The sequence below is a fragment of the Pezoporus wallicus genome, unplaced genomic scaffold, assembly GCF_028554395.1.
Source record: "Pezoporus wallicus isolate ANWC-B61680 ecotype Strahan unplaced genomic scaffold, APGP_CSIRO_Pwel_v1 contig_6274, whole genome shotgun sequence".
In the NCBI taxonomy this organism is placed as follows: Eukaryota; Metazoa; Chordata; class Aves; order Psittaciformes; family Psittacidae; genus Pezoporus; species Pezoporus wallicus.
Genome location: NW_026635738.1, coordinates 866,056 through 883,899, shown reverse-complemented (window position 1 = coordinate 883,899; position 17,844 = coordinate 866,056). Strand labels below are relative to the sequence as shown.

At 46.1% G+C, this 17,844-nt stretch overlaps 2 protein-coding genes across 8 annotated transcripts in view; one reads left to right on the top strand and one right to left on the bottom strand.

Moving 5' to 3' along the window:
• Positions 1-220: 220 nt before the first annotated feature.
• Positions 221-17,844, top strand: part of TEX47 (testis expressed 47) — a 149,324-nt gene continuing 131,700 nt past the window's right edge. The window contains exons 1-7 of the mRNA XM_057398007.1: positions 221-278; positions 440-814; positions 1,610-1,713; positions 2,065-2,129; positions 2,932-3,130; positions 3,586-3,745; positions 4,152-4,282. Of these exons, the coding sequence (XP_057253990.1) occupies positions 221-278; positions 440-814; positions 1,610-1,713; positions 2,065-2,129; positions 2,932-3,130; positions 3,586-3,745; positions 4,152-4,189 (999 nt within the window). The 3' untranslated portion in view covers positions 4,190-4,282. The remainder of the gene's footprint in view (positions 279-439; positions 815-1,609; positions 1,714-2,064; positions 2,130-2,931; positions 3,131-3,585; positions 3,746-4,151; positions 4,283-17,844) is intronic.
• ARHGAP17 (Rho GTPase activating protein 17) overlaps positions 4,419-17,844 on the bottom strand; it is a 44,398-nt gene continuing 30,972 nt past the window's right edge. The window contains exons 10-22 of one of the 7 annotated variants that reach the window (XM_057398063.1): positions 16,685-16,812; positions 16,191-16,302; positions 15,543-15,624; positions 15,020-15,100; positions 14,190-14,303; positions 13,735-13,826; positions 13,442-13,598; positions 11,999-12,241; positions 10,217-10,377; positions 9,204-9,821; positions 8,263-8,286; positions 6,317-6,361; positions 5,172-5,307 (exon numbers count right to left, since the gene is read on the bottom strand). In XM_057398063.1, the coding sequence (XP_057254046.1) occupies positions 8,264-8,286; positions 9,204-9,821; positions 10,217-10,377; positions 11,999-12,241; positions 13,442-13,598; positions 13,735-13,826; positions 14,190-14,303; positions 15,020-15,100; positions 15,543-15,624; positions 16,191-16,302; positions 16,685-16,812 (1,811 nt within the window). In that variant the 3' untranslated portion in view covers positions 5,172-5,307; positions 6,317-6,361; position 8,263. Of the gene's footprint in view, positions 5,384-6,316; positions 6,362-8,262; positions 8,287-9,203; positions 9,822-10,216; positions 10,378-11,998; positions 12,242-13,441; positions 13,599-13,734; positions 13,827-14,189; positions 14,304-15,019; positions 15,101-15,542; positions 15,625-16,190; positions 16,303-16,684; positions 16,813-17,844 lie in introns of all 7 variants that reach the window. The other 6 variants (XM_057398062.1, XM_057398060.1, XM_057398064.1 and 3 more) reach the window with 6 other exon arrangements.

Genomic DNA, 17,844 nt, shown 5'->3' with positions numbered 1-17,844 from the left:
AAGAAGACAGACCGCGCTCCATAGTCCTTTCCTTATTTCTAATGGGGGCCGGGCTGTGATAGGCACCGAGTGCTCGGCACCACCACTGTCAGACCTGAGCCTGCAACACAATGGGTGTAAAGAGAAGGGCAGAGAAAGGGTTGTTTGGTTGTTGCAAGTATTTAGGTACGCTCCTTGGGGTCAGAGCACTGCCTGGAGCTGGGCGGTCTGGATTCTCTTGATGCTTCTAGAACCACCTACCACCACTTGGTTCCCCTTTGGCTCCACACCCTTGGGAGGTAACGCCTCCACGTGTCCCCTGTCGGGGCAGGGAGCTGTCACCGGGCACCCACGAGGGCTCTAAACCAGCCCAAACACCCCGGCATCGGGCACCCGCACCCGTTCTGCCCCTGCTGCAGCCTGGGTCAGCGGCCACCCTGCCCCGGAGCCCCTTCCCCAGCGGCTGTGCCGGGGGATGCCCTGACCCCATCCGCACGTAACGGTAACAACGAGCGGGAGCGGCTCGGGCCGCGGGGGCTGCGCGGGGTCGGGGCGCGGCCATGGCGGAGGAGGCAGCGGCTCAGCCCCGGCCGGGCTCTGCGGAGCCGGCTCCGCTGGAGCGGCAGAACCTGCTGGCCGTGCGCAGGGAGCTGCGGGCCGGCGCCGCGGAGGTGGGGGCGCGGCGGGGCCGGGGCTGCCCCGGGGGGGGGCGGCGGCGCGGTGCGAACCGGACCCCGCTCCCCTGCGCTCCGCTCCGCGCAGGGCCGGGTCCCGCTCCACAGGCTCCTGGTGCTCGCCCGCCTGGGCCAGGGGGCGGCGGCGGCGGCGGTCGCAGGTGGGTGCCGGGGTGCGGGGGTCGGAGCACGGCTCCAGGGCAGGGCCCCGGCCCGCACCTCCCGTCCGGCGTTCACCGCCGTGTCTTGGAACGCGTTCAGCGCTGCGGGCTTGTGGCCAGGATCACCCCTGCCGCGCTGCGCCCGCAGCCCGTACCCCAGCGGCGGTACGGCGCAGCGGGGAGCGCAGTCACTGCGGCAGTCCATAAGGCAAGAAAATACCGGGTTCTGACACCACGTAAAGGGAATTGCCACTTGGGAACCCTGCCTTGGCAGAGGAAACACAGCTGTGAGAAACCCTGGGGCGCACACAGGCTTTATGAACAAAGCCTGATGCTATCTTGCAAGCAGTGATCTGTATGAGCCCATGGGTGCCCAGTGCTTTATCTGATTCGGGAGGCTCATTAAGGTGATTTTAAACACCTGTACCAGTGAGTGCCAGTGAACAGAGGGAAGGACTCAGCCGCACAGACCCGGCTTCCACGTCACCTTTGGGGCCTGCATGCGCTGCAGCTGCAGCGATAACGATGAAAGGACACCTGTAATGGGGATTTTAGGCTGCAGCTGCTGAAACATTGCGGGTTTGGGCGTACTTTTAGGAGCTAATGTGAATTGCAGCGTGCTTACGTCAAGAAGAGGGTCCCATGGCAGCAATGCTTCCGTGTCTCTATGATTTGGTGCCCCTCCTGCATAATAAAAGCATGATCTGCGAACGCACAGAACAGAGCACGCAGCACTAACGCTGACCTAGGGCCATAAACCACTTGACAAACAGCCATCTTCTCCTTTAAAACAAGGTTATCACAGAGAACTGCTTGAAAACGTGTTAGAGGACCACGGAGGAGAACCAGTCTCAGGTCTGCTGCTTCTCTACCCCAGCCATGTGTTCCATGTAGTGGAGGTAAGTTACATGGATTCCCTGTGCGACCAGGTAACCTTGATGCATCTTTGTACATGTTTAGCTTCTAGATCCAGGGAACTACAGCTCTTACTAACTAACCCATCTCTGACTCCATACATAGGCTTAAAGAGCTGACTAATGATGGGGGTGTCTCAGGGATCCATCCCACCTTTGGGATTCAGGTAACTGGCCCAGAACATTATCCTGATGGAATGAGATGCCATGTTCTGTCACAACAGGAATAACCTGCTCTGCCCCCAGCGCCTGTGACTGAAAGGGAAAGCCTACGTAAGGTGGATGATGAATTGTTTTATATGCACAGTGAGTTTGCAATGGGCAATTCCTTTGCAGGGCTGCAGCAGCACAATCCATCTCATCATCCAAGATTTAGCGTCCCTCCAAAGTCAAGGTTCAAGGTAAGTGTTTCACAGTACTGTAGTACCGGAAGCGGGAGAAGCCCTCTTTAAGGGTCAGCTGGACGTCAGCGATGGTTGTTTCAAGCTTTTCTTCTCCCACTGAATACCTGCTGACCACAGAGGAGCCGAGGTCCTCCCATGCTTTCCTGGATGCAGCTGAGGGGCTGCCAGCAGGCTCCTGCTCAGCCCTCTTGCGCTAGAGCCCATCTCTGAGGCACCAGGACTTCATTAATAGCCTTCAGAACCCAGGAAAATTCCTTTCTTGGGAATCACTGCCATTTCTGGACCCTGCTTTGTAAACAGTTGTAGATTTATGTACTGGAATGCCAGAAATTATCTTTAGACGATTAGTCACTGCCCTCCAGCCTGCTATTTGCCCTTTCACAACAGGACCGAACCACTCCCCCAGAGCTCAGCCGATTCTTGCCTTTAGCTTTGTTGCTCCAGGGCCCTGTGTTAATTGCCCAAAATCCAGGTTCATGAAAACTGCATCTTTTCCTCTGCTGTGAATGGAATTCCTATTGGAACAAACTACTGTCATGTTCCTGCATTTGCTTATTAAATCCCTACTGCTTTTATGCTCATTTCTTCCCCTCGCATCCACTCAAGCCCTCTGGAGGAGTCAGGAAAGGTTTCTGCTGGCTGGGTGGGTGGGAAGCGTGCACCATGCTCTGCATGTACCATCCCCCAGCACAGCCCTAGGAATGCAAACAACAACTCAGTGCTTAGTTTATGGAACCTGACCGGCTGATAAGAACGCCGTGCTGTGCTTTCGGATGGAATTCACTCTCTTCCCATGCAGTGCTTTACTCCAGGATATTAAAGTTTTAGTGGTGGCACATGCCATCCCCACCAGACTGTTCCCAGACTGGGTAGTGGCACTGGCGACATCTCCCGTGACATGGCCATCGAGGACCACCCAGTCACAGTCGACAGCAGAGGTGGTTGCAGGGTGCCTTACCCTCGGGCTCAAGCTGGCAGCCTCCAGCCAGAGCTTTGAGGTAAGCTTCCATTAACTGAGCTGTAAGAAAGCCACCTAATTCAGTCCCAAATCCCCCCAAACCACACAAACAAGCAGCCCCACTCGCCTTTCAAGCAGCATTTACAAGCACACACACCTGAGCAGACTGGAGCAGCAGTGTTAAAGCATTACAGAACCTCACTGTGTTATCCCAAGTTTCTTTCTAGACCTCTGGGGGGTTATTTCATGCAGCCATTTGATTCACTAATGAATTGCTCCAACACAGCCAAGTCAAAGTCATTCACTCAGCATTACCTAGCATTGTCTCTACCCCTGCTTCCTGCTGGGCACTCCTAGGACCAGAGGACTGAGCTGTGTTTGGTAAATGGGGAGTAACTCCAGCCCTGGTGCTTTGAGCAAATATCCTCAACTTCAACTGCATCATAGCCCTGTGCTGTTATTGTAACTGTATGGAATGTGCTGTTTGGTACCAAGGATGACAGCGAGGATGCGACTGAGAGCATACCCACTGTTGAACGGGAGCTGCTGATCCCAGCAGAGACAATTAACTACTTGTGTAAAGCAGAGGAGTGCACCAGTCCTGAAGAGTTTCTGAGAACTTACTTAGGTCCTTCACAACCCACCCTGGACTCAGGTACCCTGGGGGCAGTTTGGGATCAGCATCAAATTTAGCCACAGAACTAGAAACTGTGGCTCCTAACACTGAATTCTGAGTTACAAGAACTTGGTACCATGCTGGTGCAGTGACACAGGAAAGCCGGTCTGCAGTCAGTAGCAGGGCTCATCTTCCCTCTTACGAGCTGTCTGAACAGGGATCAATGGGGCAGCCACCAAGATTCAAACTGAGGCATCAAGAAGACAGTAACAGCAATGTGTCTTGTCGAGGCTTGTATGAAATGCAGTTAAGCCTGAGGTCTAGATTAATATTTTCAATAAGATGTATGATGGAACATTAAGGAACTTACAGGTTAAGTAGATTAATTCAAGTAGTTGTAGAATGTTACCTCAACTGACTGGTTTCCTCTCCCTCTTATTCACAGAAACAGTGTGGCCTGTTCCATCTTATCTCTCCACGTGATACAGGCTGTATCCAGTGTTCCCCTCTGCAGCTGGACTCACTTTTGTTTAACATGAATCTACACATTAAAGAGTACATGCATATTCATTCCCAGTTCCTGGTATGCTTCCATGCCAGTCCTCAGAAGAACAAGACCTGGTGAGCTGCAAAGCCCAGGGAGTGACTGTGTCACCGTCCATGTCCACTGGAAGCCACGTTACTCACAAGCATGAATAAAGATGCCTTCACGTTGACAAAAGACAACCTTTAATTTTATAAATGTTCACCCAGTGAGGAACCCAAAGAGCCATTTTCAAAGGTCTCTCCGAATCCAACCGTTTCCAAGGAAAGCACAAACCCCACTTCCACAGCTGCATCCTGAAACAGTTGCGAGTTTCACATAAACAAAAGCAGGCTTGGTTAATACAAGTAACTATGATGTAAGTAGTAAGTACTGATCGTTAAGTAGCAATGAAATGATTAAAGATACAGTGAGTTTCCTTCTACAGTATGACAGTCCTTCAAGGCACTAAAGTACGTCCACAGTTTTGACCAGGCGACCGATAACCCGCGGTCGCCACCAGCACTCTGGCTTTTTTTGGTTCATGGTTTAAAAAGAATCTGCAGCAAATCAGTGAGGGAATGTCTCTTGCAAGGCAGCTCCTTGTAATGGCTAAGAACTAGGAATAAAAGCCTAACGGTGACATTAAAAAGATTATTTCCGTAATACATGCACTTTAAATAACTAATGTTCTGCTGCTTCTGGAATCTCTGCCAATACCACCTGTATCAGCAGCAATTACGCTTCCTATGCACGTTTCTGCAGTAACTGGTTCCTTCCATGCAGGACTCTGAAAACCACTGTTGAGACACAGATCATTACACTTCTTCTGACTGGCTAAATCCCCATCCCAGCTCTACACAGTCCTGCCACAGCGTCAAAAGAAGCTTTTCACCGTTGGGTTTTCCCACCAGGAGAGGAACCTGCGAGGACTCGGGGAGCTTCCGCTACAGAGCGGTGCTTTCTGTATCATTGTCAATATCGAGCACGAGGTGGTTGTGCAGCTCTTTGCTCGCCGTCTCCGGGAGAGGCTCTGAAGGAGGGGGTTGAAGTGGTTCTTGGGTACTGGGATTAGAGTCTGCACAAAAAACCAAGAGCAAGTTTAGCAGGCTGGCCAGTGACCTCTCGTCACTGCTGCATTGCTGGGGCATTTCCTTAGGGAGAAAAGGGAAAGGAAAGATCAACAAAGGCTTTTCAAACAGAGGGCTGGCACATGTGTGCACACATGGACACAGAAAGGTAAAGCTAAACTCAAAAGCTCAGGACTTGCTTCTCCTACACACCTTTTTTACTCTGGTACATAGTAAGAGATTCATTCTGAAGAGTGGAAGGCAGTGAGTAGGATTTAGGATCAGATTCCTCCATGCCCCCTATGAGTGATACCTTACTCCAGACTTCCACATCAAAACACTAAGGTCCCTCAGCAAATAAATTTGGCACCCAAATCCTCAGCCACATCACCACCACCTACCACCTTGAGAAGGAACAGCAATATGCGTGGTGTCAAAAGGAGGCACTGCCACAACAGGAGGAAGAAATTACTTAAACCCCTTTCCTGTGTGTAACAGGGAACATCTTTGCCTCTTCTGAGGGGAGGGAGAGGCACTGTGTTCTAACACCTAACAGCACCAGGGGTTACCTTGGATTTTCACTTAAAAGTACCATTCAAAAGGTGTACTTCAGCTTTATGTGCAGGTATTAAAGTTCTCCCCACCACGACTGAAGAATGAATCAGAAGAGTAGGTAACAAAGGGTGAGGAGACCCAGGGGAGGGGATTTGACACAACAGCGTAGCTGTCAAATACAAAATGAACCTCTCCATAAACATGGATTTCTAGATAGGATTTCCTGTACACAGAATAAATACAATGTGAAACTGGCCAGTGACAACGTGAACATTGTAGTCTCCAACACTTTTAGTACGTTAATGTAAGAGCGAGCATCAAACAGCCATTCCTGGTGCATGCCACGCTAACGGTAATGCAAGCAAGCAGTGTTACTGGGGACGGGTTAGTAGTGAGCGTGAGCACACACGTGATGATTGTGAATTAGCAACATTTGGGGCCAATCATATGCCTTTTCCTTACCATTTAATTTTCCAATACAGTTCCTACTGAATGCAGGTCAAACATCTAGATTATTTAATAAAACTTTTGATTAGAATATTCTTCTCTAGGCCTTAGCACTTTAACACCATAAATAGAACCTGAGGCATTATTAAAGTCCAGCATGTGGACAAAGGAATTCAACAGTATCCTGAAAACCATGCAGAATTCCCGTTCAGGTACTTCTGGCAACTTGATTTTGGCTTCCATTATTCCCATCTTTTTCAAGGTTAGAATTAAACCCAGCTAATTGTCATTGTGAATTAGGTAAGTCAGTCTATAGTAAGTGCTGGTATGTGCATGTGTAAATGTTAGAGCAGCTACTCATGTAATATGCAGTGGTGTTAATTCAGAACAAATATTAATCCTTTAAAAGGTGATCCATCTGGAAAAGGTGTTGATCCTGCACTAGTGTGCTGCTGTAGGAAAGCCTGGTATCACTTCAGCTGCTCCCCAAGGGGTTATTTTGCAAAGCACTTGATTTCCTAGGCTCCTCTATCAGCTTTGCTAGAGGATCCTTTGTCAGCATCTCTCCTGTGCACAGCAGCTGTCATTGCTGTCATTTTACTGAACACAACTTCATGGCCAACTTGCCATGGTTGCACTTCAAAGGAGTGATAGGAAGTCTTTCCAGTTTTAGCACTGGTTAATTTCAACACTGTTGATGTCAGTATTTTTCTATATGCACCCAGTTGTGTGCCTCTTTTTGACCTGTAGCTCAGCTGAAAGGGAGTCAGGGCTACATCCCAACTCTGGACACAGCCTCAGTTGTGCCCATCACTCCCGCCTAGCAGATCCTGCCCTTGTAGAACTTAAACTCCTCCAGCACACCAGCTGGGTGTTGGTCTGAAGGCAGCTGTTTCTCCATTTACACTGGGGGAACCAAACCCTGCTCATCTGCTGGCATTAAAGCAAATTCCTCAGCCAGACAAATTCCCTGATGCTGTCAACCCAGGAAACGTGACTTAGAAATTAAGGTCCTTTCCTTGAAGTTTGACTCATCAGCACAGTTCCCAGTGCTGTAAAGAGCCAGAGCCCAGCCTTATTGCTGAATTCAGCTGGGCAATAAATTGCCCACAAACTGCATTTTAAAGACACTGACAAAAGAACTTCAATCAGGATAAGATCTATTTTAAACAGCAAACCTGCTTTTCAGTTGCTCAAGCAGCAAACTTACTGCCAGCTTCTCCAAATCCAAAACTACTTTCAACTTGACTCTCAATCCTAATTTGTGTCCTTCCTGTAAGCACTCAAATCCTGAGATAACTCAGGAGTGCAGCCTCAACTCTCTGAGCCTGTCATGCAGCTGGTACTTTAGAAAGGCACCATCTCTAACCCGTTACAAATGAGTAGGAAGATTATTAATGTGCTGTTTGGCAGCTGTGACTGAGCAGACTGGTGCTATTAGTGAGGCTGGAGCTGACAGGATGCACACATGCCAGAAGGCAGATGCTGCTGAGTGCTCTTCTGCAAAGGGGTTTATTCACAAGAACATGTGTTTTGCCAAATAAATTCCAAGTAGTTCCAAATAGCTGAAAACCTGAAGTAAAAACTACCTTAAACTGCAATCATAAACCACTCAATTGGAGAAAAACCCATCAGCTTTGGTATTTGCCTGCACTGATGAGAATAAAGCTGTTTTAAAAGGTCACTGCTTCACTTGTGGACACGTACTTCCTGTGTGAACTGTTACTCCCTTCATTATAGATATTTTCACAACTTAAGGACTACCTTTATGTTCACAGTACTATTAAAATCAAGCAGCTCAGGTCTTAAAATCCCTTCTGAACAGAATGGTATGTAGTAATGAGGTAACACAGAGTTGACAGCACATATTCCAAAGCACATATACAAAATAAAGCTACAAAGAAAAGTATTGCTGTGCAGGAGCATTTGAGCTTGTATTGCATGGTTCTGTAAGTACAAACCTTATTCGCAGTAACCAGCCCCACCTGTGAAGGCATCAGGGGGTAAAGCTGTTAGGCAACAGAATTCATACTTGGCATTCCAATACATTAGTCCTAGTCTAGAGAAGCTGCAGGGCCATTGGAAAGTTTAAACCATTATTAAATGTAAGGTGATTTAAAAGCATTAGTCTCCTACATTTATCATCTCTTCCTTTAGTAATTCCTATAATAAGCAGAGACTCAGCAGAATATGAGATCTACTTTTAACTGTCCTCAGTAGCTACTTCTTTCCCCACCAAGACTTAAATTAACATTAACCCTACCAAACCAGTAACTAAAAGCTTCATGAAGCTCCTGTGAGTAGGAGTTTCTCTTTGTGAATGTCTCACCAAAAGAAGGCTGCATTTAAAATATGAAGGTCAATCTACAAATTAACCCAAGACCCAGAATTCAGTGTATGTGATTCCTCGGCTTCTGGATGTCCAGCTTAAAGCCCATCAGAAGACTTTGTCCTCACAAAGGGGTGCTGCGTTATATCTTGTCTATTAGAACGTGTATCAGTGACCAGTTGAGCCATTTTCCTATCTCCTGTATGTGCTATCCTTGTGTATCCTTGGCTACATCCTCTCCCTCCTCCAAATATTTGCTTTTTGGCAACAGCTGTATAAGCATAGTTGAGCCTGCCACGATGCTGAGCCTGGAGAAAGCCCCAGAGAGCCTGTTGCTATAATAGTGCTCTGCTTCCAAAGCAGGAAGGAAAATAAAGCAAGCTGATCTACACTTCCCCCCCAAACCCTTCTGCACAGAATGGGTGGTGGGCATTTTAACTAGAAATGAGTAATTTAGTATTTTAACTGTTACTTGTGCCTCTCAGTCCCTCCCCCTGAGATTTACAGCTACAGGCATCGTTTCCTACATTTCTGCTCCGTGAGGTGGCACTGAACATGAAAGAATCCACTCACCTGTTACAATTTTGGAAGCTGTTTGGGTGGGATTTGCAATAATACCATCTCCAGCCAGCTGAGAAGGAGGATGAGGAGGAGGGGGGACGCTAGGTCTGTTTCTGGGTTTCGGTACTGGCCGTGGCCTCGGCAGTGTACCACTCTGAGGTAGAGAGTGAGACTGGGAGGTTTCTGGAGTAGCTGGCTGTGGCTGTGCTGCTGGGGAACTGGTATTGTGTTTTCCTAGAGGGGGCGTATCGGGCGGTGTCGGAGTCTGCGGAGGAGTGTAGCAGGGCTGCTCTGGTCCGTGCTCACTGCTGGGTGCAGCAGGAGGAGATGCTTGACTGTTAGATTTGGGCTGCAGTGGAGGAGTAGCCTGTGTTGGGGGCTGTGGTGGTGGATGGCTGGGAGCCTGGATTGGGGAAAGGCTGCTGGAGTATCTCCGAGGTGCAGAGACCTGGGAAGCAGAGGTCTGGGCTGCTCCTTGGGTTGCATGTTGAGCAGGAGGAGATGAGCTTCTGGCAGGTGGCTTTGGAGACACAGAAGGTGGCTGAGCAGCAGCGGCAGAGCTTTGGCTTCCTGGCTGCCCTGGTGGGGGGTTGGCTGGCTTAGGGGGGGCTGGTGCAGGCTTCTTAACGGCTGGTAAGAGAAGAGGTGACATGTCATGGTCATGGACTGTGAAACCACACTGCTGAGGGAGAAATCAGTAGCACAAAGGAACCCACAGGTAGGTTGGCAAAGTAAAATGGTGCATTACTAAATAAAGCAATAGGAAGCTACAGAAATGTGCACTCAGGCTTTACAGATCAATAGCCTTTGAGTGAGTTTGTTAAACAGCACTAGTAGCGTTGCTACCAGCATTCATGAAAGAGCCCAAAGCCAAAGCTGCATTACAGTTAGGCCTCAGTGAAATGCAAGTGAATTAAACCATTATCTGTAATAAAGGCAGAGACACCAATACAGGTATTTTAGCAAGCACTTATGCAGTACGTGAAGAATTAGAACTTATTGGAAAACCAAAGGAAGAAACACACTTCTCCTCATGAGATGGGGACTGGGACCTGCCGCATTCTGTGGCTGATTGACAGGGAGCTGATTAGTGCTGCTGGCTGGCTGGCTCTGGGCAGCGGCATGCCCGCCGTTCCTCACGGGTGGAGGAGTGGCTGCAGACGTGTTGTCCTTCGATTTTGAGGTGCTGCAAATTAAACATCTTCAATTAGAAAAGTGGTTGCAAAGTGCCCAGATCAGCTGCACCCGCTCAGGCTGACGCTGGGCACTGTGCTATGGTTCTGACCCTCAAACGCTTCCACAAACTGTTGTTTCCTCACAGACCTCCCACGGCTACAGCTCCTCAAATCAGTGCCAAGTCAGCTTTAAGCAAGCCTGTATGAAAGATTCATTACCAAAATCAAATCAGGAATCCACGTAGTTCTGCAGTGTCACAGTACCTGTCTGACTGCAACACCCAGGAGCACAGCCTCCCACTCCCAGTGCATCTGCAATCCTTTATACCTGGATCTATACCTTTAGACCTTTATAAGCTGGAGTTAAACTTTTACCTTACTGGGAGACCAGAACTTGTCTCAAGGAAGCAACCCCTGCAAAACCTTCGAGATTCAGATTAGGGAAGTCAGCTCTTCCTGACCCTAAGCTATGAAGAACTGCAAGGAAACAGCACTTGAGTGAGAACCAGCTGAGGGGGTACTGGGCAGTGCCCCCTTCTCTTGCTCATGCTTGCAGTCCTTACTCATTTCTCTCGTCTTTTGCACCATCTTACTCGTCTCAAAAGGACTGACTTGCAGTGACTTTTACTGGCACACTGCAACCCTAGGTTCTCCAGATGCCAGCAGTAAATTGCAAGTACTTGAACCCAGAGCCTGTGCAGATTTTAAATGCAGCTTTTCGACACTCGAGGTTTCGTTTTCGCTGCCTCTCCCACAAGAAGTATCTGTGGAGGAAGCCTCAGTCTGCAGGGGATTTCTGAACGAGCTGTTTCTGTAGAAGCATCACCAGGGAACAAAAGCTGTGTGTAAAACAAGAGTCGGTGCTGCCTCACTCCACGGTGCTGTTTCACCATGAGGTGCTGTGTGAGAGGCTGATGCTTGGAGAGCGCTACAGCCTTTATATGTGGTTTCTTCTCTCTCTCATACCACACAAATACTGAAAGCAAAGCACTGCTTTCACCATACATGAAAGGGAAAGTCAAGGCTACTGCAATTAGCCCGTGTATACTAGTAACTGGGGACATAATTGCACAGTTCCAATAGTTATAAAGTACCAAACAGCCCATATATGTGCTTGTCCTAAAGAAGCTAATAGTGAAATATGATAAATCAACTTCCTGTTTTCTACCAAGTCTGGTCATCACTGACACTTGCTACAGACAAAAGAGACATATCCAGATAACATGTACGAGAAACAACAAATAAGACCAACAGGTTTCTAGTATTGCCACCGGTAGGTTTTGTTCTTTCAGCAGCAAACTGATAGTCACTGTGGGGACAGCTCTAGCGTGTGACTTGGAAAGGTCATCATGGCTAGAAGTACAGGCTTTTCTTAGTACTTTTTATCATTTTTCCCCCCAGGAATTCTCTTATATTAGAAGACCAATTCTGGAACATACAGAACAATGTACGTTATTTCAGAGGAACAACGTGTGGCAGAGAGCTCCTGCACAGTGCTTCTGCCCGTGCCTGAAAAGTCTTTGCACTTCTGCCACTTAGAGGAGGTGCCCTGCGAGGCAGATCCAGCTGACACATCAGTTTGCTGCTGCAGCAGCCTGCTAAGCCCTTGCTAGCAGAAGCCATGCCTCTTACCTGACATCCTCATTTCCTTGACTTTGTAACTGTTCTGCTGTGCCAGCAGAGAGAGCAAAACCAGCACCCACTGGGCTTGTTTCAGCCACAGAAGCTTGGGAGTGCTGCTCCGCTCCCGGCTGAGCCAGCATGCCAGCCTCGGTGGGTGGAAGTGGCGGCTGGAAAGCTGGGGATGTGTGCTTTCTATTTATAGTGCCACATCTCCGAGGGTTCGCTTGGAAGTCCATAACCTTGACACCAAAGCTACAGAAAGAAGAGAGAGTAAACACACCGCGCCAGCCAACACCAGGTAACTAAAGCAACAGGACGAGTGGATGTTATAACCCACAAAGACAAATGCAACCCCTGTTGCTTGGCATGCAAAGCAGCAACAAGGAAAGCTGTAACTTTCTGCATAGAACACCATTAATGTTAAGACATGCAGCTTCTCCACACAGAGGGGTAAGCTAAACATAAGTGGAACAAACTACTCAATTACACTTGAAGACAGACACTGATGACAATGAGTTCAAACCAGTAAAAATCAGTAATTTTACACGTAAATACATCCATTTCCTTACATACCAGAGTACCTCCTCACTGAATACATCTTGCCACATGAATTTTGTTTCTATTACACACTAAGCTGCAGTACAGATTTCAAGACAGACAAGAAAAGGCACTGGATATACGCTATGATTTGTGTTTAATGGAAAGCTAAGGATAAATGGACTAAAATTCTAATGGATTTTAGAATGCATATAGCACATTCATTCTACGGTTTAATTTTATTCCTGTGTTAAGAACAGTGATTTTCTTCTTCCTGGGTCAGTGCTGTGAATTTGCATGTGGCTAGGCATAGTTAACATTCAGTAACAACATTTGCATCAACAGCTAAAACCAAAACAGCACGTCACTTGAATATTCATGGTATGAGTGATAATAAATGAACATTACGCTACGTGTTATATGGGAAAACAGCACGTTTTGGGTTTATTTTTAGCATTCTACTGTTTGCTGTGGTATATACTGTACCATCACCAACTGAGAAGTCTTACCATGAAGGCACCAGGTAGCACCACCTCAGCTTATGGGCTTTGAAAAAGAAGCCATGGAATATAAGAAGTTAGACACTGAGAGATGCTACTATATACACTGCTGTTTCAGTGGATTTTAGACCCCCCCAAATCTGGAACAGGAAAACGGTAACTGGAAGCAGTAATTATCTGCTTGGTTTCCATCATGCAGAGTTTAACTGGAAGCAAATACCGTTACATTACCTTTGAACCTTCCTGAGGCTGCAACGCCACGTGGGGGGGAAGTAAATCACTATTGTTACCTACAGTACTTCCATAAAATTCTCCTCCTGAGACCAATAAAAGTGTTTCTAATCACAGCCTCCTCATCAGTCCAGTTCTCAGGAGTGGGCTAATAATTGAAACCTAACCCAAGAATGAAACCTACCTTTCCTTCTTCAATAAATCCCCTTCCATTACAGTCATGCTAACAGGCCTCTTCCGTTCCAGTGTCCCAGATTCATATTCATTCCCAGTGTGTGACAAGTGATTTGAATTAACAGCAGGAATTGCAACAAATGCCCCAGATACATTGAAATCTTGATCTGAGAGAGAGACAGACAGAAAGCATCCTAAGACACACACATACAAAACGGTGCCCCACTGCAAAAGCTGTTGGGAGGATTACCTGTGTCCGGTTATCACAAACACAGAATCCTTTTAACTATGGCAAGAATTTACCTCCAGGGAAGAACCAGTCTGCATGCTGAATAATTGGCTCAATAACTGCTACCACATGGACTGAAGTTGCTGCTGCCATTTCAGCAAGAGATCTGCAGAAGGAATTTGTACAACACTTTATACAGAGTTCTATCAAAGCAAGTAAATAATAATAGTGATTAATTCATATTACCCAAATGACGACAAATTATGCTAAATATGATGTATGAAGACTCCTAAGTACCACACAAAGAGCAACTTCACACTAGATGGAGTCTAGACTAATCAGTACATTCAAAGCATTTGAAAACACTCCTAAAAGGACTCGTGCCTAAAAGGCTCTGGAGGCACAGGTTGAAAACATCTGAAGTAGTTTTTAGGCAAATAATCTGTTGCTGTGAACAGCTGACATGATTTAGAAGAAATGCTACAGCTCCGTGGAAGTTCTGTTTTGAGGCTTCCCTCAAACAACTTACCCTTCATTCTTTGCCCATAACAAGTTGGGGCCTAAGACTATGGCGACGTTGCTGGGTGTCATTTTGTTAACATCACTGTTCTGTGCAAGCTTTGCTAAGAATTTGATTAAATACCTACAAGAGGGAAAGAAATAATTACCCAGCAGGAATTAAGAGCATTTCCTGTTGAAAGCAGGCAACAAAAATGAAAAAAACTCAAAGACAGCTCCCAGTGAAACAAATAAGACAAACAGCCTTCTTGCTTGGTAGCTGGCTACTACAGGTCTACTCTTGTATCATAAAAGTTGAAGTGGGTAGAGAAGAAAGCATCTCCCACCTTAGCAAAATGGAACTACAGAACTATTGTATCTTCAGAAAAACTATTTAGATTGTGAGTCCCTACTCAACAGCTATTTTCATATTCTATAATGGAACTCCCACACTTACAGGAGTCAGCAGGGTTGGGTTTGTTCCAATTCATTCCCAACAGACAATAACCAAAAGGACAAATAACACCTGTAAGATATATCCAGGTGATTCCTAAGAGTGGAAAATACAATGAAAAGCACAGCCAGTGTAAAGACAGGACAACTGCCAACAGCATGACCCTTCAGTAGGGGGGTTCTGTGCATCACTACTTCATTATGGTCAACAGTGAATTAACTTCACTGAAAGTCTATTGCCACCAACGCACACCAACTGCTCCATCAAACAGGATGTCCTTTTATAAACCTAACTGAATTTGGCCAAGATAGGTACCACTGGATTTAAGTTTTGGTTAACCAGCAGTGAAACGCAGCTCTCCAGCACCGAAGTGGCTGTGCTGCATGCCAGCGGATGCTCATACACACCTGAAATTCGCATGGTAATGCTTAGGTAATCTGTTACAAATTCTCCATAACTCCTGCAGCTTCTTATCCTGGTCCTGGATACTGAAAGGAAAACCAACCTGTTACATCTCACTTTCACATCAGAAAACTGTTTCTGCAGTGAACAGGGATGACTGCACAACCTTCCATTTATGCCAAAGAAACACATTGTTTTGTATTCAGTAATTCTGTAACCTGCTAGTCAACCCCCTGAATTCTCTCTTACTACAACAAAAGAGAACTGCTTAAGCATCATTACTGTGCAGCCAGCAGTCTGAAGCAGCCCCCATGTCTAACCACAGGTATTCCACCACATTTTTATGCAATTAGTATTAAGCTAAACCACATTTAAAAATAATTTGTTACACAAAATATTTACCTTTTAGAGCAGAAATAACAAAGTAAACTGTGAGCTTGGTCTTGTCTTTGAATTCATATATGAAGAACCAAATTCAATAAGACTATGTAGAATGTTCTCCTGTATACCTAGTTTTAGTATGCTTACTTTGCAGCTTGTGTCCATTCTTCATACAGACTGTAGGTCATTAAAGGTTCTGGCAACTCTCGCAGATAGGATTTCAAGGCACCTGCAACGCAGAGCACAAAAAAGTGAGCTTCTTAGCCAGTGCTTTCAGTCTGCATTCCAAATTCTGTCCTCAAATTTGCAATTTCATCTGTTCAGTGGGACCCAGGTTCCAGTGAAACAGTGGAATAACCAGACGCTTCCCCAGTACATCTGCTCAATGCTTGACACAAAAGGTCTTCCAGGAAGTACCGTAATTTGACAGAAATATGGACTACAAAACTATGGATCATCTCTTCAGACCCCATTAAAGGTCTTCATACACCTCTAATCTCCCTTGATCACCTTAACACTTTTATCATGAGGGGAAATACACTTGTATTATTATGATCACCTGAATTTTAGACACCTCTGTCATGCAGACAGGAACACATCAAGCACATGAGCTCATGTACCCTAGACTTGTCCGTCTTAGTTTGTGCAATGAAATAAACTTGCACCTTATTTCCATTTCTAGTTTATCTGCAGAGATCAATACCTTACACTGCAGCAAGTCAGCGCTTAAATCAATAGCATAAACTTGTGTTGCATCAGTTTATACCTGGTTTTGATTCAGAACATTCACAATACCTGCGACAGCATGGGGATCGGAATAGAACTCATCAAGCTGGGAAGTTGAACAGTCCAAGGCAGCTTTCAGCTTTTTTAATTTGGAGGCTCCAGCAGCAATTCTGAATAAGCCCTGCATAGTAAAAATGAAACACATTCGACTGGTAACAACACGTTAGCACAAGCACAAAACGGCAGGAGTTTTATGACAGCCGCTTTTAGAACAGTTACAAGCTTGGTGTCTTCACCTTACATTGCTATGACCAAGCTGACTCTAAATGCGCTGCTGCCATGTGACAGTGCTTTATAGTTACCTCACACCCTTGGCCCATTCCTAATTTATCAGTCTAGCTCAAAGATACTTTAGACAGTGCTGAAGATGATCCTGTTGTAAAAGGTTTATCATCTACACTAATGAACAAATGACTTAAGCAACCTGTTAACCAGTACAGACACCAGCCCATGAGTTTGAGCTCCTTTTCCCCATCCTTCCCATGTGGTATGGCATCACCTACCTCCTCTCTCATTCCCGTTTCCAAAAGCATCATTACACAGGCTTCAATGGGGACTGCAATTTCACGACCACTGCGCTTGAGATGCTCTTCTAATGGAGTTCCAAAAGCTGGTTTTTCAGTCCATTTGTCTAGTTGGAGAGTATCAAAACACTGAGCAAAGTATTTAACAAATACCTTAATCATGTCTCAGACAAGAAAAAGAAGAAAGCCTCCAGTACAGCAAAGAAATTATCAGAATAAAGTAGGAGTCTTACAGCCCTTGATTGGTAAAGTCCTTTCCATCATGAGTAAAGAGAGAATGAGCCTGCTGGTGTTTAAGAAGAAATACTTCTGCATCTTTCTGGATGGAATAACACACACATCCTCTATGACTAGAAGAGCACAGCCCCTCACCACAAGTGCCACCACATGGCTGCAAGCTACATTAAGTTATAAGAGAATCTTTAGTGAAGACATTTATCCAGGTTGCATGCCCTGGGCTGATCTCAGTTTTAGCTGTATTTTAGGTGGATAAAAACTGAGCTGTTCACACAACATTTATTGCTGATTTAAGGAATCGGCAACTCAAAATGGATGTTAACAGCCCCCACCTCTTCCATGAACATTACGTTAACAGCCCATGGCTGTAAAATTGCACAAATCTTCCATTTCTTAATGTTGCTGAACCCAAAGTTGAAATTGGCACAAGTTTCTCCAAACTGAATGTGAATTTCTTGTTTCCCACAATTTATTTTCTCCCATTTCTGCTGCCTTAATTGAAAAAATGCAGATGTAAAAGGTCACTGTTAGTACAGATGTGTTATTTCTTTTATGTGGAAAAAAGGTTAAGAAAGAAAGACTTCGACAGAGTCCTCGGAGACACAGTGCGTTCCTGCAGAGCATCCAACTTACCCACATCAGTTACACCCCTCCTAAGGCCTTAGTTCTTCTTCATTAACACTCTACAAGGAGCACATCATTTTCCCCAGTTTTGCAAGTTACAGCAAACATTAGGATGAGAAATCTTGGTAACTGTTCAGAGTCTCAGTGATTCACAACTAGAAACGCAACTGAAGGAGTGCCATACCCTGAGACCCTGGACCACTTGGACACTGTGACACCTATTCCACCTAGGAGGACTAATCTGCTCCTATGGAAAAACCTGTACAAAGCAGCTAAGA